This window comes from Ascidia mentula, chromosome 4 (genome assembly GCF_947561715.1).
Source record: "Ascidia mentula chromosome 4, kaAscMent1.1, whole genome shotgun sequence".
NCBI classification, from domain to species: Eukaryota; Metazoa; Chordata; class Ascidiacea; order Phlebobranchia; family Ascidiidae; genus Ascidia; species Ascidia mentula.
Genome location: NC_138569.1, coordinates 6,286,094 through 6,311,579, shown reverse-complemented (window position 1 = coordinate 6,311,579; position 25,486 = coordinate 6,286,094). Strand labels below are relative to the sequence as shown.

The following is a 25,486-nucleotide window of genomic DNA, read 5'->3' as shown; positions in this document are numbered from 1 at the left end:
TCATTATTTATATACAAATTTTATTGGCTGCGCCTTGCGCCTAAGGTAATTTTACCAAACGAAATTCCAATGAAATAACTCAGACTGCAGAAAAGTAAATAAACAAGCTTGCCCATCGCGTCGGTGTTTTACTGTCTCGGCATACTGCCTCGTTCATAACCTTTCTGAAGGACTTTTTGTATAGCTTGAAGTCTGCAAAATTTTCAAGGAATAAAAATGAAACTGATTTTCCCGCCAAATGTATGCCGGTTAATCCAAAATCCATTGATTTCTATGGCTCTGGGTTTATCTACTGATTTCTATCATGCTATAGAGATCAGTAGTCTAACGCCGTCGTCATTTGGGCAAACCATAAATTCATTGAACGGGTTCATTAGGTTTGCAGGCTTGCCAGCCCAGGCATTGCAGTCTAGCTGGATCAGTCATTTATTCCTGACAAGTCAGAGCAAGATTTGAAAAATCAAGCTCCCGGTGAGGTTTGAACTCTCGACCCTGGGCTAACCAGGCCTAACGCTCTACCAACTGAGCTACAGAAGCAGTATATTGTGGCCAAGGTACACTGGTGCGCAAGCGCACAACTTGCCAGGCAACCTTCACATATACGTAGGGGATCTCTACCACCGTATCAGATAACGCAGTAATATTTCATGCAATGGCATGATTGGCGATACGATAGCTGTAATCGCCAAGCAAGGACCTGCGCAGTAGGGCGATCATGCCATTGCATGAAATATTACTTCATTGAACGGGTTAACTTTTTATATCAACCCAAAAGCTGTTCTACCGTTTTACAGACCATGCCCACAAAAAAATACCTAATCAGCAATTAAAATACACCCCAAAGAATATCAGAAATATATTAGAATTTTAGCTGCGCTGTACTCCCACATCACAACAGGCGATTTCTAGATCTACGATGTTTCAGGACGCGGAAATCCCTTCAGATGATCCCGACCACCTCCAATTTACACCATTGTTGTTGAAATATGCTTGGGATTTTAAGAATTTCTTAGAAATTATTTATTCACTGCTCCATTTATTCATTTTGGTAACTACTACACCGTGTTTGACATTTAAGCACCACAAAAATTGTAAACAAGCAATGCAAAAAAAGCATACAAAAGTACGTAACGAACATCAGCACGAAACAACACACCGCTGTTAGTAGGACCGCTACACAATTTATCAGTGCATTTGTCGCCTGGGCAACCACTGCAAGGAATCCCACTAACGTAGGGGGCAACGTTACTAACACTTCGCGTTGCGTTGTATGCGCAGTAGAAAAAATTTGCCCCGGATAACACTTCTTTGATTCCTTGACGTTTCACGTAACGACATTTGGCAATTGAGCACCCAACTGACTTGACATTCGCCCAAACTAATTGCAAATAGGTGCTGCAATCGCTTTGACAAGATCCGTTTGCATATACGTAATGAGATTTTTTGCTGTTCCATATGTTCATGGCTTCATAGGCGGCCACTTGCACAGATGTGTTGTCGAAAGTCATATGTGCGTTCACGCCCAACACTTGCGTTACATCACAGTTCTGAGCAAGTGCATCTGCGCGTTGCGCCAAGGCGTCGGACCAGGCAAGTCGCTGCATATTGGCAGCCGAGGGCTGAACGGAACTCCGCGCTGCGTTGTGCCAAGTCACAATCAGGGCCTTCACGTTGTCGGAAAGCTGAGTGGAGTTGATGTATTGGTTTGGCGTTCCTGGCACGCACAAGCTGCCGTTATTGCAGGCCGGTGGCAAAGGGCAGGCAGAACAGGAGGAACCGCTTTTGTATGGCCTCTGGTCAACCAAATTACCGGCAGGACCATAGTCACAAATGACCAACTTCCTAAGTGGTTGATTGACTGTAGGACAGATAGTTACCCCGCATCCAACCGCTCTGGTAGTTGCCCAAACCAACTGAAGGTAACCACCGCAATTTCCTGAGCATGCGTTGCTTGAAAAGTTGTATCCTCGCCACAAACCGGCGAGCATTTTTACGTGTTCTACAATTGCCAGTCTTGCCGAAGACCCGCCTCCATCTATCTGTCTTCGCGTTTCGCCGACGAAAGCAAAGCCGCCTGCACCGTGGCGGTCCGGATTTCTTGCGTTGTTACACTTTTGCGAATGGTTTGTGGCCAGCAGCTGAAGGTAGGTGTTCCATTCAAGACGCTCCATGTTGCTGGCTTCCGGCGTCACGTTAGAACGGAGTGCGTTCATCTCCTTTAATATCAGGCGGATGTCCTCGTTCGTCAGTTCCAAGGCGGGGGTCATATTGCCGTAGGGCAGGCGACCGTTGACATTGGCACGTACTGGAACGCCCAATGTCAGAAACACAACAAATAGTATTCCACCTATCGCATTCATTTTTTCTTATCTCTGCAAGAAACAAGTAAAAACCAACCACCCAAATATTCCAAGGGCCGGAGAATGTTTAACCACCGAGCCAAGCTTTGTGCACAAATATGTGCAAATATTACAAATGTTTTATTTTACCTTAGAAAATATAGACATTATTGCTTTATTCAAACAATAATCTGTACTTTATGAGTCCAAGTAGCCGTATTATAGGCACGTGAATGTATAGTATATACTTATAGAACCTTATCCCTAAATAACAACAAATTTGAAATGTCCATTGTTGAATCTTTTCTTACTTTCTATGCATCGCAAAGAATACTTTATACTTTCTATGTACCAATCTATATTTTGAGAGACTTGAATTAATATAAACAAACTGAGATAGAGCAAAAACACCCGTTCCGTTTTAGTGCCGCAGGTGTGATGAGTTCCCACAGATATTTGCCAGTAGCGAGGAAATGACTCGGTTTTACACACAGAAATAACACGCACTCAGGAAACAATTACGATATTCGATTTTTGCCGCGGTTTTCGCTCAAACAAGTTAGTTAGACTTTATATGTTGCATTTTCGGAAATTTTGATATATTGCAGCTTCGGCAATTCGCCTATGGTTGCAAAAAAACTCCGGAAAATTCAAAAATGCAGGGCGCACTATATCTACATAAAAGCATTATTCATCCCATTCAGCCCATTATAGATTGTGCTTAGTTATATCTACATATGGATAAATATTTATATTAGAATATTTAATATGAATGCATTTAGGAAACAATAATTTCGCGCTTTTGGAGAACAACAATTTCATTAAGGTCGATGAAACTCGCGTTGCAATGTTTCTGGCTTCCCTGTTAGGCATTGTCTTTATCTTTGCGACATCAAAGTTCTGCATGTATTTTGATGAAGCAACAGCACGCTTTAGTTTGATGTCAGATGATTTATTAATTGGAAAAATCGATTTCGCTTACTTCCGATCAGCATCATTAGTGTCTCTGAAGCCTGAGGCTTTTTGTTGCTTTATTGTATTTTATTACAGTATTATACATTGGAAAAATGTCATCGTTCCAAACTAGGCAAATGGCAATTTCCTACGAAATGGGTTTTTACCGATCCTTATCTTAATATCCGCCCACCATAGTTATTCATATTCGCAAATGCAAAACAAAAAGCGATTGGGCAATTTAAAATTTTCATAGGAAAACCGCTTTCCTTTATTGAAAATAAGCCATGGATTGCAAGCGCATATAAGCACAGTGGTGGATAGTGCGAAGGTATTTTACGTTTGCTTGAACTGTGTGAGATAACCCTTGAAAATGAAAGTCATTCTGTTTGGGCTCGTCTTGGTGGTTGTCGTATTAGAAGCCACAGCTCGGCACCTGAGCGATGCAAAACCAGCACCGTCTGGGACGTCGCAACCAAAACCGGTCCAAAAAGAAAGGTGAGTATCTACAAGTGAATTTTACTTTATGCAGAGGTTTCTTCTATGATTTTGTCTGATGTAGTATTCATTAATTATTTGAAATGGAATTTGTCTTTTGATAGTTTCAATGTCAGTTGGGGCATTTCTTCTTTCTGTTTCTCGTTTTAAGTTGGGTTTCAAAGATTTCACTCTGTGGAAGAGTGGTTCCCAACCAGGGTTTCTCTAACCCCGGAGGGATGCGTAGGATGGTTTTAGGGGGATCAGTGAATGCAAATATTTGAAGCAAATTTAAGTTTGTTTTCAAAACTTATCTATTAGTTATGTTGCAGCCATTGTTTATTTAAACTAGCTTGGTTCGTGAAAAGACGTCCAGCAGGTAAAATAACGCATTAGGGGACCGCGGACGTGGTAATTTTATATTTGGGGTCTAGTTGGGAATCACCGCTCTAGAACACAAACAATGCTCCAGATCTTGTTTGCAGGTGGATCATGCGAGGCATGAAAGGACTGAAAAAAATCGCTCAAGCATTGTGGGATATCGACAGCAACGAACCGCAGGAACAGACGCTGGAGGTACGGACCACCCAGTACAGGGCGTTTTGTTTGTCGATAATAATCCACTTCATGTTTTTGTAGGACGTCTTTATGGATGCCTACCTTGGAGAGGCCATGCAACACCTTGGTAGGTTTGTGGATATCCTTATGGTCGGTAGTTTCTCAATACGTATACAAGGACACTTGAAGCGTATCTCTCTCGTGCCGAGTCTTTGTTTGTTACGATACGGATATCTAAAGATTTTTGCATTTATTTGTGCAGAAGAATCGAATTTTCTGTTAAAATGCACGCAAACATCTTTCGAACAATTTGATTTAAGAAATTGATGTAAGACAACATGCTGGCATGAAATTTTGGGCCGATTTAAAAATTAATCAACCTAATTTGTATTTTTGCAGAGGATGAAACTTTCAAGAACTCCGAGGACGAGGATTAGAAGATTGAAGTTTCAGTTTTCCAAATAAACGCTTTGTAATCAGAATAGATTTGTGTGTGTTGATATTACGCCTCTATTTCATCTACCGAAATTATATACACATAATTCATAAATTAAATGAAATAACTAACCAATAGCTTAGGTTAACACATCAAGATTTGTGGCTGCATATTTTTTCAAAGAGCACTTTTCGTATTTTCGTATGTACAAGACGTACATCTCTCTTTCGCGTTACCTGATATGTCATGTGCTCGTCATTCGAATCAGCACGAATAAACGACACCCAGCACGACACAGATGTATAGTTAAAATAATTTTAGACTCCGCTGGAAATTGTTGGCGAAATTTGGGACTCCTATTGCATAACACGTGACATCACAAATTCAATGTTGAAATTAGCTTCTTTAGTTATATTGTTAGGGCCGTTGAAAGAGTGTTGCGCGATCGTTTCGAGACTTGTCCTTCAAACACCACTCCAAAAATTATTTTAAATCACTTCGCCACATCGATAGCAACCTCTTGAACGCATAAAGAGTCACGTAATTGAGCCTGTTGGTGTTTGATTGCACTCGTGCCCATTGCTGCGCATTTGGACTATCGGGAACTATTCAGACGATGACGCGATTGCTCTTTGGCGAATGATGCGAAGTGTCAGTTTGGTCAGGAAATAGTAATTGGGTTTGCAAGGTTGGTGTTTGCATTTCTATGATAGTTCAGGTATTTTCTAGGTTGTGCAAGAAATGATTTTGCCGAAAGACCATTATGTTTTTTGATGCCGCTGTAACCCCTTTGGCGTTATAGGATTTAGAGTCAAAAGCATTTCCAAGTGTTTGCAACAACCTTTGTACAGACTGAAGATTAAGAAAAAATGTATAGTCAGTAAGCAGTGGGATAGTACATTGAATACAATTGGGTTTGGTTTTGGTTAATTTTCAAATTGTTACTTCCTAAAATGTAGTACTTCCAAATACCACCCATATTTCCACTTTTTATAAGAAAAAGAAATTAAAAAGTGTTTTTTAATACTGTTCATTCAACAGTTATAGGCACCCCTCTCTGCAATGCATCATTATGTATCCCTATCCAAGACCAAACTCATGCAAATATCCTTTTCAATATACAGGAAATCTATTGGCGTTGTAATTTACATAATGCGGTCTTTACTGACGGCGCTTGTATGTTGTGTTCTCCTGCAAAGCTCCCAGTACCGAAGTGAGGAGGTCGAACAAAACAGCGCAAACCTGACCATTATCACCGCTACAGTTCTGAACGACCGAGAAAAGAAGTACTCAGTGGTGAGACGATAACGAATACTTCAAACAATATCACCACAGTGGTGCCCATGAATACATGGGTGTTTAAAAATAAACTTTGTGTACAGTGAAACTTGTATACTTTTTTGCTCATGAACAAGAGGAAACCTATATAATTTGTGTTTGTGTATGTGAGGTTACCTGTGACAGTGTAAAAAGAAAATAAGATGTGTGAAACAACACGATTTTATTGTTTTTTCTTTGATAAGAATATTTACAATTTAACCATTTGGAGACTATTGACATTGCCCTTCACATACAACGCTACGTTCAGTCTCATCCAAATACCATCTTTATAAATATTCCGAAATCAGAAAGTTAACTTTTCTTCATGTGAAGGTGAGACATAACGCGGCCAGATCAAACACCAATCCAAGCGGCAGCAACCTGCAGAAGATGAGCTGGGACGAGGAGCTGGGAGTTGCCGCTCAGGAGTATTCGCGCAAGTGCATTTACAAACACAGCAGCGGGCGCAAGTCGAGCAAATTTTCGTGGGTTGGCGAGAATCTGTACGTCGGCTCGCCCGAGGTTGAACCGCTCAAGATCCTGAACACGGCGATTACTGTGTGGGACGACGAGAAATACAACTTCACTTACGACACGCTCGCATGCACAGCGGTGTGCAGCCACTACACACAGGTATGTGCCGAAATAGAGTCTACAGAACAGGTTTATATAAATATGTGACACTTTTTGTTATATACGCATTGTATAACAGTGAAGAACACGCGAAAAATAGTTTAATATTCCATCAATCATCCTTAAGGAAGAAGAAATTTCAAACATAATGGTTTAAGAAAATTTAAAAAGGTACAATTTATTTCGGTTTATCGTACCCTTTTACAATTTTCACGTGTTTTTTGAAGAGCACAGAAAAAATGCGTGCTATTAAAATTTAAGGCTGAATCACCTTCTGCTGAAGGCTTATACTTCCTTACAGTCATCATATATTGATCGAAGGCCAAGTCAATGTGTGCCAAGCGTACACAGCAGTTTTGCCGATCAATTGTCGATCGGCAAAATAGACCCGTTTATGACCATTTTTTGGCATTTTTGACCTAAGCCAAAAAATTCGACGCAATTTGACTTATTGTTGCACCGTCTTGTCAGGAAAAATGTCTGTTCTCCTGCTTGGCTGCAATTACCTAGCTGCGATGTCAGTAAACCTTATGACTTTAAGCAAGTTGCCATTGTACACACAGGTGGTTTGGGACGACAGCTACGCCGTCGGCTGCGGTATCACCACTTGCCGTGACATTGACACCGGGGACGGTGATATTTGGGCGGTCGGCCAGCTCGTGGTGTGCCACTATGGTCCTGGGGGCAACAAGAATGAAAGGCAGCCCTACGACATGGGTATGTATTGCTCCGTGTGTCCCAAAGGATTCTGGTGCGAAAAAAACCTTTGCACGGACAGCGCGCCTTCTGCACCTGCTTCTACACTGTGCATCTTTGTAACTTTGCTGTTGCTTGCTTGCTTTCTTTAAAGAGTGAAGGGTCGATTTACGTTGCTTCGTGTATATGCAAGCTCTAGAAAATGCTTGTTTAAATGTCGCTTGCGCGTGCAGCTCTGCCAAAAGTACGTAGTTTCAAAAAATTTAAAAAGATTGCGTTGTTATCCTGTCTGCAAGTATCCCAACAAACAAAACTAAAGAAATTGCAAAACCGATAGACGAAAAAATTGTGACGTTATGATAATTTAATGTGTATTTTGACGGACTTCAACTTACAATTCGACTGGCTATGTGGAGAAAATGTTTATTGTGGGCCTACTCTGCGTTATGTACCGATTTGCGTAACATATAACATGCCGCGCGGCGACATATGCTGTACATTGTCACTTCGAATATGAAACAACATCCTGTTTTAATAATATTGTGACAAATGCTGATTAGTTGTTTTGGCGGAATAAACTGTTCAAAACCGGAAATTTACAAGCAGTGGGCGTTAGCTATTTAGACCACCAAGGACAACTTTGAGCAGCAAAACGTATTTAACGCAAATAAAATAATAACGTCCTGAAACAATCCGTGGAAAAGAAAAGTTTACTGTATTTGCGTATATTTCAGCACATGTTAAGAAAGATGATGTTTTGTGTTTTCGTGGTGTTGTTGTGGGCTATGTTACAGAACCACTGCGGTGTAAACGCCGAAAAGGGCGAGGACGCGGTTTCGCGGGACAAGCGTATCATCCAAATGGAAGAACTGACTTTCGACGTACAGCTGCGACAGCTGGCTGTCAACCTCCATAACAACATTAGACGAAATGTCAAACCCAGTGCGAGTAATATGATAGAAATTAGCTGGAGTGAGGAGCTTGCGGGAGTAGCACATGCCTACTCGAGGCTATGCACGTTTAACCACAACCCAAACCGAACCTTCGGTGTGTCGTTTGCAAGCGTAGGAGAGAACCTTGCCCTTTTCGTCGGCGACCCAGGAAACCTGACCAACGTAATTGAGGAATTGTTGACGGGGTGGCATGAGGAACGTTTGAATTACAACTTGCGGAGCAACACCTGCTCCTCGGTTTGTGGCCACTACACGCAAGTGGTGTGGGCGACGTCGGCGTTTTTGGGGTGTGGCATCACTTCCTGCGATAACATGGGTTCGGTCATCTCCATCTTGCTGGTCTGTAACTACGGCCCGGCTGGCAACTTAATTGGCTCAAGACCGTACAATGATGGGATGACCTGTTTAGCCTGTCCCATGGGGTATCCCTACTGCGGCGATGGCCTTTGCACAGACGTTGTCCCTATCACTGCTGGCTCAACCGTGGCTAAACCCCCTGTGACTGCGCCTATTTTGGGTAACTCTGGATTCTCAATATTCGCTGTTTCGCCGTTTCGTTACGTCGTTGGACAGCTTATGATGTTGTTTATTGTAATTTAAAGGCGGTATTTCTAAACCCGAACCGCAGTGAGATGTTTCATGCGTTGTATCACAAATTTCCTATATTCAATACAAGGCATCAACCTAAAGGGTTTGCGTTTTTAAAAGGGTTTCGCAATTAAACCACATTATCCACACACTATTGTAGTTTGCACTAAATAGCTGGACACAAGTGTTTTTTTTACTATAATGTTTTTGTTGCACCCCATTGTCATGGAGGTAGCGGAACCAAAAGGAGTGGTTTATTAAATTCCATGTGGAGAGTGCGAGGGTGTCTACATCGGGAAACCGGAAGAACTTGAAAACCAGAATTAAGGAGCACCGCCGCGACGTTGCGTCGAAAGACGCAAATAAGACAGCGTTAGCCAAGCATGCTGCCTTAAAAGGTCATCAGATCGCCTTCGACAAGGCTAGGTTTTGGAAAAGGAGGTGGGTCACACAAAGCGCCTCTTCCTAGAAGCGCTCCACATCCACAAGAACAATCGCTGTGTTAATGATAGGGAACAGTGCGTTTACTTCCCGGTGCTCTATAATAACTTACTGTGACTGTAGTTTTCCCGCCCATTTTTATACATCACATGATTTCACAAGCGGTGCTAGCGTTATCCCTTTTTTGTGTTGGCACGTTTTTTGGCGTTAGTTGTGTGCTGTACCTGTCTCATTATCCTGAGGAAGCCTTGTTGTATAACAGACGAAACGTCGGAATAAAGTTACGTTTTTTATATGTGGACAGATTTTTAGGGTTTTATAACTTGTTGTTAAACAAGACTGGGAAACGTCACTTGCTGTTTTGTGTTTACGATCTCAAATGTCTGTGTTGATATCAGTAATGGATGACGTAATCTCCTACACAGATTCTCCTTAAAAGTATTTCGTTATATAATATACTTTAATCTATCCTACAACTATAAAAGGCAAAATGTTCAATCACATCATGTTTATTTTGCGCCAAAAAACAACTACGCAGATGAACAATATACAAAGAAATAATATGGCATGGGCACCGATGAAACCATAAAGGTTGTCGAGTCAGGCGCCCATGTAATAAAAAACATCAAGTTGATATTTTGTAAAGAATTGTTTGATGTAATACAAAAAATAGAGTTAACCCTTATGTGGGTATGCCTTGCAGGTGTGTGTCCCATACGCTAGGTGCACATACACCCGTACAGCCGCACAAAAGCGCCGCAGACTGTCTGGGGATTCCCCGGACGCAGCCGCAATCGTTTCCCAGTGTGTGTCCTGCTTAAAGTGCATATGACACGGCCATGACAACTTTGCGTAAAACTAAAGGTACATCTACAACAAACATATATCAAAAGTTTTTCGGTTCTACGTCAACTAGAAAATGTAGAAAACTGCACGAAAAATAGCGGCGACCAAAAATCGTAAACCTTTTGCGCTAAGAAGAAAAGGACTTCACACAAGGCACTTGCGTCAAAAAAATGCATTGTTTAGATAGGAGAAGGCGCCTTTTTTGCAGACTTCGAATAGTTTCAAACAAAGGAGAATCCACAGATTATGTTACCTTAAAGGTCAGGACAGGGTTTTGCTTCACACAAAAATATGTCATTGTGACGTCACAAATCAAAGGCTTATTTGTCCCTAATTAACGGAAGGCCATAGGGTATAGCAGAAACGACATAACTCTGTACTTCGATAAGACGGGAATGGTGCGTTTCTTTGCTTCCATTCCTACGCATGAGGCTTGCTGCCAGCACTCGCGCACGACCGAAGCGCCTTCTGTGAGGTCACGCAAGAATATCTCGCTTTCGCACGATTTCGTTCGCAGCGGCAAAAGTGCGACTTTGATCATCTGTATCTCAGAAACCAGTAGCCTGAAAAAGTTCTGAACATCTCTTAGTTTGATTATTAACATGTTTTATTTTTACGTGTCATATGCACTTTAAAGGTGATTTCCTCACGGAGAATCACCGTCTGCCGTACGTTCTCAGCCCGTCGCACTAGGAGGTGATGGATTGCGACAGGTTGCATGGAAGGAGACCACGTGCTGGCAGAAGCAAAACCCATCGAAGGGCAAGCATTAACTCGGTGTCAGCTAAGTTAGTTTTCCCGCTGATGAATCTACAGGAAGACAGCCTGCGGTCCGTGGGCAGCCAAAACACCCTGCTCTCAGCCTCCTACGAATACTATTCTGATAAGAAAAAAAGGTTTAGCAAGTATACAAACAGTGAATAAAATGGAAAAGAATGTGGAATAGTACGGTCCGAAGAGATCTTGCAGAGTCTGGCGTTGGTGTGCGACTAAGGAAAGGTCGCTGCTCTTTGGTATAAACCTTGGAAAAAAGGAAAGTCGGCTTGCGGGCTCGGTTAGGGTTGATTGCGAATTACTTTCAGTGCAGATATTTTGCGATCTGATCTCACATTTATTTTTTGTTTGTTTTTTCTGATGAGTGCGAAATTGAATGTTAAAACGTAATGGAATGGTTTGAAATAAACGTTGTATTGTAAGCCCGTGTGGGTTTAAGATAACAGTGGGCAACAGCCTTAACGTAAGCTTGGAAGGTCGTCGTTGTTTGTCTTCAGTTAAGGTTTAAATATGTAAGAGACGGCGTTCAGGTTGTGTAACAGCACTTTTTGTGAACAAACAAAGCGTGTATGTAATTATGTGCCAGGAATAGTTTCATGTTTTGCGCAAAAGGTACACGGCCATTACATGGCGTCCGTTTACATTCTACAGAGATCTTCCATCAGTGCATCGCAGGGCTGATGTAGGCTACGTGTGGTTTGGTGTGGTGGCCGCGTTTTTCAACAAGGTAGCGCAGGAAACGGTTGGCATCAACGCATGAGAATAGAGGAAATGCGTTTTAGGTCCGGTTTGACCGTGATTGATAATAAATCTTACAGCTTATACTGGGATTTTTTGCAGCACGTTAGTCAGGTACAACTGTATATACATGTAAGTTAACGCAGTAATATTACATGCAATGGCATGATAGGCAGGATCGCCCAACTGCGTAGGTCCTTGCTTGGCAATCGCAGCTAACGTAACGCGATCATTAGGTTTGCATTTGAAAAATCAAGCTCCTGATGAGGTTTGAACTCACGACCCTGGTCTAACCAGGCCCAACGCTCTACCAACTCAACTACAGGAACTCAGTGGTTTCACGGGGTATATCGTGGCCAAGGTACACTGGTGCGCAAGCGCACAACCGACCAGGCAACCTTCTCATATACGTAGGAAATCTCAACGGTGGTAGAGCGTTGGGCCTGGTTAGCCCAGGGCTGTGAGTTTAAACCTCACCGGGAGCTTGATTTTACAAATCTATCCTACTTGTCGGAAAAATCCAGCTAGGCTGCATTGCCTGGGCTGCCAAGCCTGCAAACCTAATGTACATGTAAGTTATTATTTACCTGAGCAATATATTTCTTCGTCTGGACAAACACGAAGATAAAGCTGCACCGTAAATGTTGATTATGATGAAAGCTAACAAATATTCCTTGAACCCTGTGTAACAGCCTCTCTGCGCATGAAACTTGCGCACATTATCGACAAAAGATATCTCACCCAGCGCTTTTAACAAAAGGCTTACCATCGGGAGTCACCCTTATTAAGTCAATATTGTTTGGCCATACCATCGCGGTGGCACAACCAGTATGAGCCATTTATTACTGATATAATTGGGTAATTCGGTCTAGCAACGTTGCGACTCTTGTAAATAATTCATGATATTCCAACATTTTAGGTTCAGGGTAAAAAAAGGAAAGTTTAACAAGAAAAGCAGTGAAGAAATGAAACTGAAAAAGAAAACTTTGTTGGGAGCCATATTTATGGCTGGAAGTTGTTTTTGCCTTTGGATTAGCAAGCTCAGCCAATCGAGAGTCGGATTAAACGACGTTTGCTTTACCATCAAAACAAGCAAGAAGTTGTACGAATCAAGGATTGAGCTTGTTTTAAAGACTTGGTTTAAGACGGCCGAAGGACAGGTGAATTTAAAATAGAGATTTGGTCCTTAGAGTTATAATTTAGGCAAAGTACAAATGTTATAGCAGGCATAACGATAGACGAGGTAGATCGACGTTTTATGACTAATTCTGTTGATATGAAAGGTGTTTCCGATTTGGTTGAATTGTTCCAATATATATAAATTAATGATGGAGCTACACCAATCGCGTCAGTCAAACTAATGATGACATAAGTTTTTGTCGAAACGTCTTATTTTAACATGACAGTGTTAATAACAATATGGGCCAGTTTCTTTATTCTCAGAATATAAATTACTGTTCTGCGTAATATCCAAAAATAGCCCATATTTAATTATACTTGTAATTATTTTTCAGGTTTTTATAATAACTGACGAGAATGACGAATTGTATGATAACAAAACAGGTGATATGAAATGTATAAACTCGTGTAACTGACTTCAGTAAAAGCGAACAAAGCACGGTTATTAGTGATGTAGTACAAGATTTACTATTTCTATGTACAAAGTGTATGCCACATACAAGTAAACTCATGTTTTAGATGACTCATGGTGCTTAATGCGTAATCAACATCTTGGTGTTTGTATTTTATTTCAGGAAAGAAACTGGTGACGAGCAAATGTGGATCTTCACACGGACTGTAAGCATATGTGGTGATAATCAAAACAAACACTGTACTATTATTTTTGTATTTGTTCCTCGTACTGTCGTGTAACTCATACCAGGGCTTCATATGTGCCGCGAGCCCATTTGGTTTTGCTAAGAAAACGTAATTTTCGAGCGATTCTGTATTTCTTGCTGTCACGAAAAAAATTCTCTTTTAAACAGGTTTGCAAAACCAACTCATACGACCCTGTTGCAAAATCATGTTTGAAATAATTAATTCAGAATGCTACACGGTGTTTCAAACTGTTCTGTTGTTTTGTGCAAAATAACTTGATGTTGAACGGGGATGTTGATTTGTGATTTGCAGGTACGACCTGTGTTGTAAAGTCGGTCTTTCGTACGACACATTCATGTCTGACAAAGAAAAAAAGTAAGTCGGGTCAATAAATTTATTCGTATTTTGAAGTTTCTTTGTGTAAAACAACTAAAAGTTTCTTGTGATTAGGTGGTGGTGTTATTTCGACGACGACAACTACGTTCATGTCGAAGTACTTTTGGAATTTCTCAACCAGTTTGACTGGAAAGATGATATTTACATAGGCAGAAGGAGCAGGCCAAATTTTACGGTAGATACACTTATCTGCTTCGGCATTTCTGTATACCGCCCCAGATAACTTTCGGTCTTTTTATACCAATTACGCAAGCAATATGTTTTACGCAACCGACTAGAAAAAGTGTCAATTAAATTTTTAAATCCAAAAAAAATATTTTTAAAAATAACAAAACAAAATACTGTCAAGAACTTTATCGAGGCATTGATCAATATCAATTAATCCTGTGCAGTCCAAATACAAGGCAAGGATGTACGAATACCAGTTTGGAACAGGCGGGGCTGGAGTATGTATTACAAGACCGTTGGCCCAACGAATGAGGCCTTGGATAGGGTGAGTAATCATTGATTTACAATTTAGTGAATAATTTTGTTTGCTTTTCCATTGGCGTGGACTCCGACAGTCCGTGCCAAACATTGCGCGCGAGTAAAGCGTGAAAAGTAAACACAATTTCTAAAGGCCTCCAATGTTTAAAAGGTTTCATTGATTTTTCCACATGTTTTGTTTTCAAAGAGGTTCGGCTTATTGTTTGCCAGTCGCAGAACGAAAAACTCCTTTCATGTTTGAAAGGTTACAGCTATAACCCAAAAAACTAGCTTGCTTCAATCCCTATTACAATTCTAACAATTCTAAGCCCCATCACCAATTTTAAAGGACTTATTTAGTTGCATGCTTTAGGGAAGAAGCTCTCCCACTCATGTGTCGGGAGATTAATGCTGCCGACGATTGCGTGGTTGGTTTCGTCATCACAGCTCTCCTTGGGGTCAATTTGACCGAATCCATGCTTTTCCATTCGCACTTTGAGGCATTCAGAAACTTTTCAACGGACACCTTACACAAACAGGTGTGATTCTGTGTAAAAAATGTACCATTAAAGGGCACCTGGAGAGCACAATGTCACATTTCACCGAACAGTTTGCGACACTTGGCCTCGTAATTTTTAACTCTGTGATAGGCAAAGTGTTGTCAACCCTTTTACCCGCCTCACTTGTACGTGTGCAGGTCACATTCAGCTACCGAGACGAAAATGTGTTAGACTTGGATAAAATCGACGCCGTGTTTGCAAAGAAGGAAGACCCAACGAGAATGTTGTCTCTACATTGTCATCTTTACCCATACGACGAGCTATGCAAGAAAAAGTGAAAAACTACTGTTTTCTTTTGAAGAGGAAAACCAAAGCTATACATCTATACTGGCAAGCATGGGTGAGGCAAACGTTTTAAACCCTATACTATGTTCATCAGTGTTAACTATTGGGTGTTTGAAACGCTTGCCTTATCCATGCTTTTAACTTCGGCTTTCGTCTTTATTTATACGCTCCAAGTAGTTTGCCAACAATGCTTGTTGTTTCTACACAAATAGCTTGTGTAACAAATGTACGCATGTGTTCGCCACTGTATTGAGCACATAGTATTTGCATAATTAAGGGGTGATTCATGATTCCCTGAAGTAAATTTATCAAATAACTTTTCTGGTACTTATGGATATGGGATATTGATTTTACTAAAAAATTCATTTTTCTGTGATTTTTGTTTTGAAATCCTTACTATGCAACTTCAATATCAACAACATAACGCTAATTTTGCCTTGTTTCTTTAAATATGCCTATCGAAATAAACACAAGGCAATCCAAAAACTACTTTGCTCAACAATGCAAGTGGTCTGACTGTTACGGTTGTTTGAGAGATAAAGTTATTGTTGAATGACAAAAATGGTTGAAATCGTGGGTGTTTAGCCTACGCGGGAAACTGTACGTCTGAATGGAGGCAACATTTCCGTTGCACCGTATAATCTCCAGGCGAGCGGAAAACAGTGCTAAAACGTTCCCACGATTCTCCTACCACCTACGTTTGTCAGGTGGACAGTAGCACGACTATAAGTTTTATTTGTTAGATATTTTGGGCACTGAAATAAAATTTACACCTGGTTTCAGTGAACAAGTAAAAATTGCATCCGCTTATGGCACTTATAGCAGAGTATCACACTAATTGGTCATAACAGTCAAACGCAATGTTCCAAGTCCTCCATAATGTCGTTGGTCCTGGCATTCTTATCATACTTGTGACGTTAGCAAAGCTCTATTCAGTATGCAGCGCCATTCAAAATTCAAAAATGTGGCTAAAAACTGAAACAGGAAATGCGGAAGAATTGCCCGAAAATTAATCTTGCACTGCACTTTTGTTACGTCGCTAGCAGCTGCTTCACTTTCAAATCGGGAGGAAAATATTTTATTAATTTTTGAAGCAATCTCACAATGTGATCAATCAATTTATGTACATTGGTGCAAAACTGAAAAATTTTTCAAACGAAAAACAGGTTTTTCGACTGGTAACACGTACCACCTTATCGCGCTTACAATGTCTGGAACCCATAAGCAGTCGATGGAATCAGCGACGAGTCGCAGAAGTGTGATAAAGCCGAAAAGCATAATAACCCAAATAAAGTTTACTCCCCATCAATTACCACGATTCTCAACTTTTGTTTTCAGGAAACAAATTGGTGACGAGCAAATGCGGGTCCACCAATGGTTTGTGAGTTTATTGAAAGTAACTTTCTCTGAGGCATGCAAATAAATTTAGACCTTTTAATGCTATTTATCAGATACGACCTGTGCTGTAAAGTTGGACTAACATACGACACATTTATGGAGGATCGAGAGAAACGGTGAGTTGGAGGAACTCTTTGAAGAGACATGGCGCATGTAGAAATTGTCTTGGCATTAATACATTAAGTTTTGTTTAAATTGACATTGATTACATGCGATTGCTTTTGTGTTCTGCTTCATAAAAATGGCGTGCAATATGTTTTTATGGTACACGCCTGGCAAACGGCCCTCTGTAATAACGAAAGTTATGCACTATGATTTTGGCCAGATAAAACGAAGGCAGAAATTTATTCTGTTCTAGTGGTTATCGACTTGGTCTGTCAGCAAAACCAACAGGGTCGCATAGTTTAAAGCACATTCATTCATCCAAAACGAGAAGGAAATCCTAACAAATTGATGTTTACCGGTTATTGAAATTGTATTGTGTCATGAAATACGTCAATTGCATCTTTAGAAACGCATCCTTTCTTTTCACAACGTTTTTGCGCCACAGCACGTCATCCACTGGAATCCTCAGGTGCGCTTGGTTATAGGAGGCGGATAACTAAAAATGGGTTAGGGTTGGGGGCGAGTTATTCGTCAATAGGCGTCAATGTATATGACGCAAAAACGGGGACACGGGTGACCGGTCTTGCTATAACTGGATACCCTTCCCCGAACTATTCACAGAAAAAGTGCGGGCGTGTCGCGCTTGCCTGTCGGCCCGGAATTCTTTTCTCGTTTGTGTATCGAGAAATGACTTCTGTCAGATTTTTGACGAGAAAAAGATTGCTGACTGCGAGAACTTGTCACGCTAGTTGGGAACTATTTTTAGGACTAAACAAAGAAAGGCTGCCGGAACACAAGTGTACGGTTAGTTGTCGTGAATATAGTGCGCTGATACAAAGCGTCAACAACATTAAACCGTTCTTATGTTCCCTTCCATTCAACCTATACTAGTCCGATTTTGTCTTGCGCACAAAGCGTGCGTTTTCGTGCTTTTCGTCAGGGACATAGGAAACGTCTTCCGAAATCAATTTTCGCAAGCAATAAAAGATGTTTATATGAGGATTAGCAAATAACTTGATTGATATTGATCTGTATAAATTTTGAAGCTTGGGTAGATTAAGTTTCCCGCAAAAATTATTCGAGAATTCGTCATCTCGTGTATCGTGTGCGTCAAACGTTCCGCTGAAATGACATGAACACTCAAAAGTTAAATTGGTCCGCCAGACCCGACGCTTTTACCACACAAAAGGTTAATATCTCTTTTGAAGTCAACTTCCAACTGCCAATTCGTTTCTTCGTTCGTTTTTGCCACGCCGCGCCCAAATCCTGCCAAAAAGTCATTCGTCTCACCCTTTTTGTCGACAAAAGCCGTCGAGAAGGACATTGTGATGAAAAAGGTTGGTTGGCCTTAGCAACTCGTTTGTTGTTGTAAATCTGTCACTGCAAAAAAATCTTTTTAAAAGTAACCCCAAATGTCACAAATACCGTTGTGAATTGTGAACGTAAAGTTATTCATTGGAATCGATCCAAAAAGCCTTTTTGTTGCTCTAGGGTGCAAAACGTTGACAAATCAACACGTTGACGTGCAATAATAAACATTGAGCATAAACTTCTTATGTTTACTGAATGGTATCTTGTGATGCATTTTTTAAACAAAATTTTTATAGGTACGATGGAATAGGTTAAAAAAGCAGCATCTAAAGTGGATAGAATGGCAGTTGTAGTATGATCCAAAAAGTGTCCAACATCCACTTAAACAAAAGTGCCCACATTATATTCCCAAACTTTGTGCTTGAGTTTTTCAAATGCTACAATTTTGCTACAGCTAAAATTTATCCAACGAATACTAGATTCGCCAAATTTTAAACAATCATGTAATAAAATGCCTATTAGGTATAAGGGGTTTACGGTTCGTCATGTTATTATTAATGCTTTCAATGCGATTTATTCCTTGCTGCATGGGTATCGGATTTAAACATTCACGAATTAAAATTCAAAAATGTTGAATCACCCCACAATGGATCCGTATTTCAGAAAAAATCGTTGGGTGCCTTTTTCGTGCAAGACAACTTCGCAAAACGCGCGTAAAAATAAGAGGAAAAGGTCGTTATTGTAAACAGTACCAATTACGTATTAGGAGATCCGCCCTTCTCGTACGTCAATTCGTGCAAAGAATTCTTTCGTGGGCAACGAGAAAGTGTTTTCATGTAAAGAGTGGGCATGAAACACAATAAAAAAGCGTATCGGGTATTTTTCGGCAACACCCTGTTGCGCAACTGCTAATAAATGTTGCAACCAAGTACATACAAGTTTGCAACAATAATGTGCTAGAAACAGCTTTATGTACACAATGGTTTCCATTGTTTTTCATTTTATCAAAAAGTTTTCCTTGTCCAAAATATTGTGCAGTTTTAATTCAAAGGTTTGTTCCCGTGCCCAGTCGATTGGACGTTCGCTCAGTTGAGGCATCGAAATGAACACTTTGTTTCAACTGAATTTTCCAATGTCGTAATCCGTGCCACGCGTTGGGAGCGTGGTGCCGAACGAGAGTAGATTAGCATGGCATGCCGCCCCCTGCTGTATTTGCTATCTGTTGAAAGATATGCGGCGAGACAGACGAATCACGAGCTGTCTGCATGTGGTCATGAGAAATGACTTTAAGTCTGTTTCGTGTTTCTTAGTCAACGCAAGGTAAAAACTAGGGAGAACAAAATTACCCCTGTGATTTGGCTAGTTTCGTTTAAAATGTCCGAATCTGTTTTTTTGTTGAATGTAGACTTCTGTTAGTTAAATATAAATTTTATAAAAACGCCTATTTTGACATAACATTTTAAAATAGTTCGAGTATTTTGCGTTATTTGTTACGTAAGTTTTGTCTGTCCAAAAGCACACTGATGCTATAAAAAAACTAAACAGTAGACCACCCAGGAATTTTAAGCATAATCACGTCCAGCTCCCTTCTTCCTATAAAATTACAGCAGTGTCACAATGGTCCGGATCTTGCGCAAGAACATGATACCAGTACCGATGATATCCTCTTCAATCCAGAACATAAAAAAATGAAAAAGGTTTTCGTTGCCCGATGGCGGAAATTCTTTTTTTGGATGATCGTCAGGGATCGTTGCAATTGATTAGAGATCGCAGTCGGCGACAAAGGAGCTGAACAAAACTGCCACGCCTTGTTGCAGATGGATGACGGAAGGTCGCATAGAAATGGATCAGTACTGCGCATTGAGCTGTTTTATACGAATTTCAAACTTAACTGTGAAGCTCTTACAACAACAAACATAACCTAATGTTAAGAACTAACCACCTATTCACTATACAAATCACGTTTTACGGATACTTCGTCAAGCTGCACAACAGCAACGAATCAAATCGACCACCTACATGGTTTGTCAATCAAATCGTTAACACACGCGGACTAGCATCACTGGCAAAACAAAGTGTCCACCTTTAACCTCGTAAAGCCATTCGCTTTTATAGCCATTTACAACCGCCATATGGCTATAAAAAACCTAAAACTCATGTAATCACGAACATCAAAATGCTTGCCATACACCTCAACAACGTTAGTATGCGAGTGGAGTTGAAAGGAAGCTGAAAGAAAGTGTTTCTGTGGCACATGAACAATGCAAGCGTTAGTGAATGCTTTGGGGTTCCTGGCATTTCTTGTCATGCAATTGTCCCTGGTGGAAACTGCCAGAAAGGCAAACCCTATTTTCGTACTGTTTTTGCAGGGACTTCGAAGTGGCGGAAACTTGTTCCCCGGCAGTGCGGCCAATATGAGTGGGATTGGAGCAACCCTCCAAGTGCTAGAAACATCAGATACTCCAACAGACGAAGTTGCATGGCACGAGAGAATTGACGTCACTATGAAATGGTTTACATAGGAAAACCTCGATATGGTTGCTCTGTACTTTGAACAGGTATAAATTTGTAATGTTGTGATCATTGCTTTGCCAACTGGTCGCCAAATGCTATGACGTTTTCTTCCCAAGATTCAACACAGGCAGCAGAACGTAATCCATGAGAAAGTTGCATTTTCATTGACTTGATAACCTTCACGATTTTATCAGTCCTCTTGACATTACATGTTCCACTCCTGACTATTTTCTCGGTATAGTGTTTAGCTAAAACAGGAATAATTTAATTTTCCATTTTCTTCTCGCATGTTATTTTCTCTTTCCCTGCTTTTTCGTAAAATCGTGAAAACTTAATCTATATTTTCACGCCCATCTTCTTATATTTCTTATAGCCTGACATCACAAGTCATAGAATTGGTCCGGACGATCCTGAAATCGCGGAGGAACTAATGCCTCTGATAAGTCGCACTATAGTTCATTTGCTGGACCAAATTGATCAGTACGGTCTGACTGATCATTTAAACGTCGTGTTTATGAGGTATAGTAGCCAATAACATGCGATTCTTTTAAATAAGTAAACTTACAATAAACATACACTCGATTGGAACTTTAGTAACGTGCATTGCTTTATTGCTGATAGTGCTTCCTTGCCAAAATCATTTCTGCTGAAATTTGAACAGATTTTAGGCCTTAAATCGTGTTTGTGTGTTTGTTTATGTTTACCAGTCATAAGTAAGAGATTATTTTTGTCAACTTAAACGCACACCCAGAAGTTAATTCGGCGCTCACATGATTCATTTTGCCCCCGCGAATTTCTTTGAAATGTGAATATGAGCTTTCTGTTTGCTGGTTTTTGCAAAAACTTTGTAATCTCGGCAAAGACTGCAATTTTAAGTCGGTGACCGCTGAGGTTTATCGACAAGAATATATTAAAGACGCATATATTAGCGGAATATTGTCCAATTCTATACGACAGCGCCTCCTAGAAAATAAAGTTAGGCTCAGAAACTGCCTTCCTGCAGGCGTCGGCTTACGACGTTGCACAAAAAATTCTATGGCCCACGAGGCAAATGGCATGGTTTCCACAGCTTCAAAAAAAAGTAGTTGGACGATGCGTGGCTGACATTAAACTTCATCTATCCTCAAACTACACTTTCAGGACTTGTTCTGCGATTTATTTTTGGGACAAGATTTTCAAATGAGGCATAAGCAGCTTGTTTTCACTTTTAATGGTGATCTCCCAAACTTAAGAACTGAAACCTAAGAATTATTTCATACATGAGGCTTTAAGTCACTGTAACTAAGGAGCAACTGCAAAATACATGTCCGGGGCCTATGTACAGTTTTGTTTTGACCTGTGTGTCAAAGCCTCGTGTATGATATAAACAATTAACATCATAACAACCTTTTTTTCCAACAGCGACCATGGCTTCCAAGAAGTTTATGTACCCAACGAGCAAATATCCTTATTAAACTACACCAACATGCAGACTGATGTTAATTTCATGTTTCCTTATGCTCCTCTGGCGGTTATCGAACCTAAGCCTGGCAAAATCGACACCATTTGCAATGCACTGAAAGGTAAATGAATTGCTCCATGTTTTTGTGGATAAATAAAAGCTAATTATATATTTATTTTTCCATTGTTTTTAATTTCCATCAATTTTGATGCCATGTGTATCTATAGTGATTAAATGATCACATAGCATTGTTATAACTCATCGCCAAGTTTTTTCGCAATGGGGCGACATTACTTTGGCTTGCGATATTATATGTTGTTTCCACGTTGTTTTAATGGTAACTTTAATGAACTTTAGTGGCAGAAAAAGGAAGGAAGACTACAAAATCAGTTGAATGAATCAGTTTCCATCAAAATCAACTTTTAACAAAAAACATAAACTGTGATTTTTTTTGCAGAGGCGTCTGCCACAGAACCAATGAGCGTATACAAAAAAGAGGAATTGCCAGAACGATGGCATTATAAGAACAATGATAGAGTGACTTCCATAGTCGTGGTAGCTGACCCCGGTTACGTAATATACCCGGTTAGTAATATTGGACTAAAGGCGCGTTTTCGCCACAAATGTTAGCTTTATTTTGCACGCACGTGGTTTTTGCGGCAAAAAAAACTCGCCAGTAGGTGTCGATAAAGAGCCAAAAACTTTTTACCGCATGATACCCAGATTGGAAATGTTGTTTTTTGCACGGAGGATTTCGTTTCGGCGATCGTTAATTGCGCGGACGATCGCAACGTTTTTTGTATGTTAATGCATTAGCTAATTAATATTGCGCGGATCATCGGCGAATTTTCGCAAAAGTGCGTGGAGGATATATCCTCCGCGCACGACATTTTTTCCAGTCTGGCATGATACTAGCCATTCCTACACGACACTTTTTTTGTGGGTACTTTGTACTTTGTTTTGGTTATTGAGCACTGACAACGGACAGTGACGACAAGGGTTACTGTAAAGTTGAACCAATATAAACTGCCCAAAAAAAATTTTTTTCAGCTGCCTAAAAAAAAATTTAATTTTGAGTGACAGCAAAACCAACAGCCAAGGTTAAAAGGAAGCTCCCTATATTTGATTTACTCTAAAATTTTGGGTTGTGAACGTTACTACTTACAGGTTGAAATTCCTTTCACAATCAATCGCGGCGATCATGGTTACGACAATGATCTGGAAACAATGAGAGCTTCCTTTTACAGCATTGGTCCCTCGTTCAAGGTACCTGTTATTCTGATTATACACGTATATTCCATTATTTAAAAAACACAGAAAAACTACGAAATCGATGGATTTGAATCAGTTAATGTTTACCCATTGATGTGTCACTTGCTGGGTTTGGAGCCAGCTCCAAATAACGGCTCGTTGGATGTTCTTTCGAAAACTCTCGATAATTCTGGCTTTGTTTTTTTTGCCTTCGGCAAGCTTACAAATGAGCCTTGTACTTGTCGCCGTTTTATCAACATTGTAACATTTGTGCTAATCTTATGACAACGATTAAAATGCGAAGTAATCAATAAATACACCAATATCATTGTTTGAATGGTTGATTTTTTTGAGTGTTAGTCTAAAAAGTTAGTTTTGGCTTGAAAAAAAACTTGTAACACAGTCTTACATAAACAAGGGGATGTAAACATAAAGGAATATTTGAAAAACGTAAAGATGGAGTTTTTTTTTTTTTACTTACACATTACTAGGTGAAGCAGTAAAGCGGTTTCACAAAAACAGGTTTTTTTCATAAAGTAAAACACGTATGCAGTATTAAGCATCATGAACGCCAGCAAATTTAAATTCACACACACAAATGATAATGTATACATGTGATTTTTAAACAAAAAGTCGTTGTCACAATCTTTATGCATCTGCAACACACAGGAGAATAGCAGTTGGGACACCAACGCAATTATACTTCACTGTAAGCAAAACCTAACATTTGGAAAGAAGTTGAATCCAGCGAAAATATTTCGATAAGATTTTTTTATATCAATAGAACGTGGATGTATAAAAAGGAACTTGAACTTATTTTATCTTCACTGTTTGTATCACAAATATGTTCAACTTTGAACAAGTGTGTTTTACGAAACAAAGCAGATAATCTGCAAGAAATCCGCAAAAATAAGTTGCCAATTTACGCTTTCTACATTTAGTTGTGTACAAGGCTGGATGGCGACAAATCAACACACAATAGAAACGTGTCAAGCTCGTTATCTCCGTCAAGCCATGCTGTGTTGACACAGGCAACCTTCGTCCTACGTATCTGTGGCATTAGCGACTAGCGCACGTGTTTTACACAAACACACTGTTGCGAAGATCAAGGTACAGACATGTCTTTGCCAACAAATGCTTAACGCGTCACGCAAATGCGGGACAGCATTCAGTTTGCTATTGGGCGCTTCTGAATTTGAGACATCCTCGAATGGGTAACAAAATTTCCAAATATCAGCAAGAACAGGGTTCCTTGTTTCTGAGTGAACACTCCCTTTCCTCGCAGAATTGTGTGCAGTTAATGTCTAAAAATAATAGTAAGCTTGGGTTGATATAAGAAAATGTTTGCTTGGCGTTAACTTTAAACTCACATGGGTTTGAAACGAACGTGACAGATACAGACGATGGTGTAGTTGTCACAACTCCGTGTATCACTTCTCTTGGGTCTAAAAATTAAGCTTTATTTTAAAGGTAAACACCGAGAAAATTTCTTCATCGAAATATGTCAACTCCTGTCTAGGATTTACATCAAATTAATATAGTGTTGAAAAGTTTTGGTCATTTACCTGGCACAATTTCAGTTGAATGTTTTTGCTTCATGCTGTAAATACAAGTCAGTTATTTTTACTCTTTATTTACATTAACATTGCGACAACTTTACCTTGTTACAATATCCAAGGCGCTCATTTCCCCATTAACCTAAAATATATCAAAATGGTTAACTTGCAGACTTACTCAAGCAAAACTCCCAAATGTGAAGTCACGATTTACAAAATGCAACAAACGAATTATCAAAACTGAGACACTTATAATTTTACCTGCTGACGAGTGAATCCAAAGGCAACAACTAACAATATTACAAACTTCAGTAATTTAGTCATGTTGGCAACAGCGCAGCAGTACGATTTACTGATAATACAGCGCTTACAGGGCTACACAGAGCAATGTAACAGCTTTCAGATGCGCTTGTTCGTGACGGGCGCTCTGTACGTTGTGGCCCTTCTCACACTGTTGATCAACCGTAACAAAACTGCTAGAAAATAGTAACACCTTGCCACACTTGACCTTGCGTGTGGATTTTGTATCAGCATGTCAGAAGTTTTGAACTTTTGTTCAGAAAAACGCATGTATTACGCACGTTTCATGCAATACGAAACAGTATATGGGCTACATAGTACATTGACACCCAA

The 25,486-nt window shown here is 40.1% G+C and overlaps 4 protein-coding genes, 2 long non-coding RNA genes and 1 pseudogene across 6 annotated transcripts in view; 5 read left to right on the top strand and 2 right to left on the bottom strand.

The window, feature by feature from the left end:
- The window catches only part of LOC145897906 (uncharacterized), a 42,732-nt gene extending 42,426 nt beyond the window's left edge, over positions 1-306 (bottom strand). The window contains exon 1 of the mRNA XM_082986361.1: positions 294-306. Within this exon, the coding sequence (XP_082842487.1) occupies positions 294-306 (13 nt within the window). The remainder of the gene's footprint in view (positions 1-293) is intronic.
- Positions 307-3,615: 3,309 nt separating this feature from the next.
- Positions 3,616-5,059, top strand: LOC145899042 (uncharacterized). The gene is made up of 4 exons (XR_014402459.1): positions 3,616-3,791; positions 4,256-4,346; positions 4,410-4,455; positions 4,728-5,059. It is a non-coding gene; the product is annotated as an uncharacterized LOC145899042 (long non-coding RNA).
- A 643-nt stretch (positions 5,060-5,702) lies between these two features.
- LOC145898720 (GLIPR1-like protein 1) lies at positions 5,703-7,952 on the top strand. The gene is made up of 3 exons (XM_082987302.1): positions 5,703-6,060; positions 6,418-6,717; positions 7,281-7,952. Exons 1-3 carry the CDS (start codon positions 5,827-5,829, stop codon positions 7,563-7,565), a joined length of 819 nt encoding a protein of 272 aa, XP_082843428.1. The 5' UTR covers positions 5,703-5,826; the 3' UTR covers positions 7,566-7,952.
- Positions 7,953-8,198: 246 nt separating this feature from the next.
- LOC145897905 (GLIPR1-like protein 1) lies at positions 8,199-8,966 on the top strand. Its single transcript, XM_082986360.1, has one exon. It carries the CDS (start codon positions 8,199-8,201, stop codon positions 8,964-8,966), a length of 768 nt encoding a protein of 255 aa, XP_082842486.1.
- Positions 8,967-12,651: 3,685 nt separating this feature from the next.
- On the top strand, positions 12,652-15,747 carry LOC145898715 (beta-1,3-N-acetylglucosaminyltransferase lunatic fringe-like). Its single transcript, XM_082987296.1, has 8 exons — positions 12,652-12,913; positions 13,268-13,316; positions 13,508-13,550; positions 13,884-13,946; positions 14,022-14,142; positions 14,360-14,460; positions 14,806-14,971; positions 15,130-15,747. Exons 1-8 carry the CDS (start codon positions 12,653-12,655, stop codon positions 15,268-15,270), a joined length of 945 nt encoding a protein of 314 aa, XP_082843422.1. The 5' UTR covers position 12,652; the 3' UTR covers positions 15,271-15,747.
- Positions 15,748-20,267: 4,520 nt separating this feature from the next.
- On the top strand, positions 20,268-23,582 carry LOC145897904 (ectonucleotide pyrophosphatase/phosphodiesterase family member 7-like; annotated as a pseudogene).
- LOC145898722 (uncharacterized) lies at positions 23,550-25,228 on the bottom strand. Its single transcript, XR_014402442.1, has 5 exons — positions 25,115-25,228; positions 24,958-24,995; positions 24,863-24,897; positions 24,668-24,742; positions 23,550-24,601 (listed from the first exon to the last, which is right to left on the bottom strand). It is a non-coding gene; the product is annotated as an uncharacterized LOC145898722 (long non-coding RNA).
- Between the last annotated feature and the right edge of the window lie 258 nt (positions 25,229-25,486).

Excerpts from the sequence above, each read along its gene's own strand:
- LOC145898720 (XM_082987302.1), top strand. The coding sequence starts at position 5,827 with ATGCATCATTATGTATCCCTATCCAAGACCAAACTCATGCAAATATCC. Across the intron at positions 6,061-6,417 it reads GAGAAAAGAAGTACTCAGTG|GTGAGACATAACGCGGCCAG; the intron begins GTGAGACGATAA and ends CTTCATGTGAAG. Across the intron at positions 6,718-7,280 it reads TGTGCAGCCACTACACACAG|GTGGTTTGGGACGACAGCTA; the intron begins GTATGTGCCGAA and ends TTGTACACACAG.
- LOC145898715 (XM_082987296.1), top strand. The coding sequence starts at position 12,653 with ATGATATTCCAACATTTTAGGTTCAGGGTAAAAAAAGGAAAGTTTAAC. Across the intron at positions 13,551-13,883 it reads TGTGGATCTTCACACGGACT|GTACGACCTGTGTTGTAAAG; the intron begins GTAAGCATATGT and ends TGTGATTTGCAG. Across the intron at positions 14,461-14,805 it reads CGAATGAGGCCTTGGATAGG|GGAAGAAGCTCTCCCACTCA; the intron begins GTGAGTAATCAT and ends TGCATGCTTTAG.
- LOC145897905 (XM_082986360.1), top strand. The coding sequence starts at position 8,199 with ATGTTACAGAACCACTGCGGTGTAAACGCCGAAAAGGGCGAGGACGCG.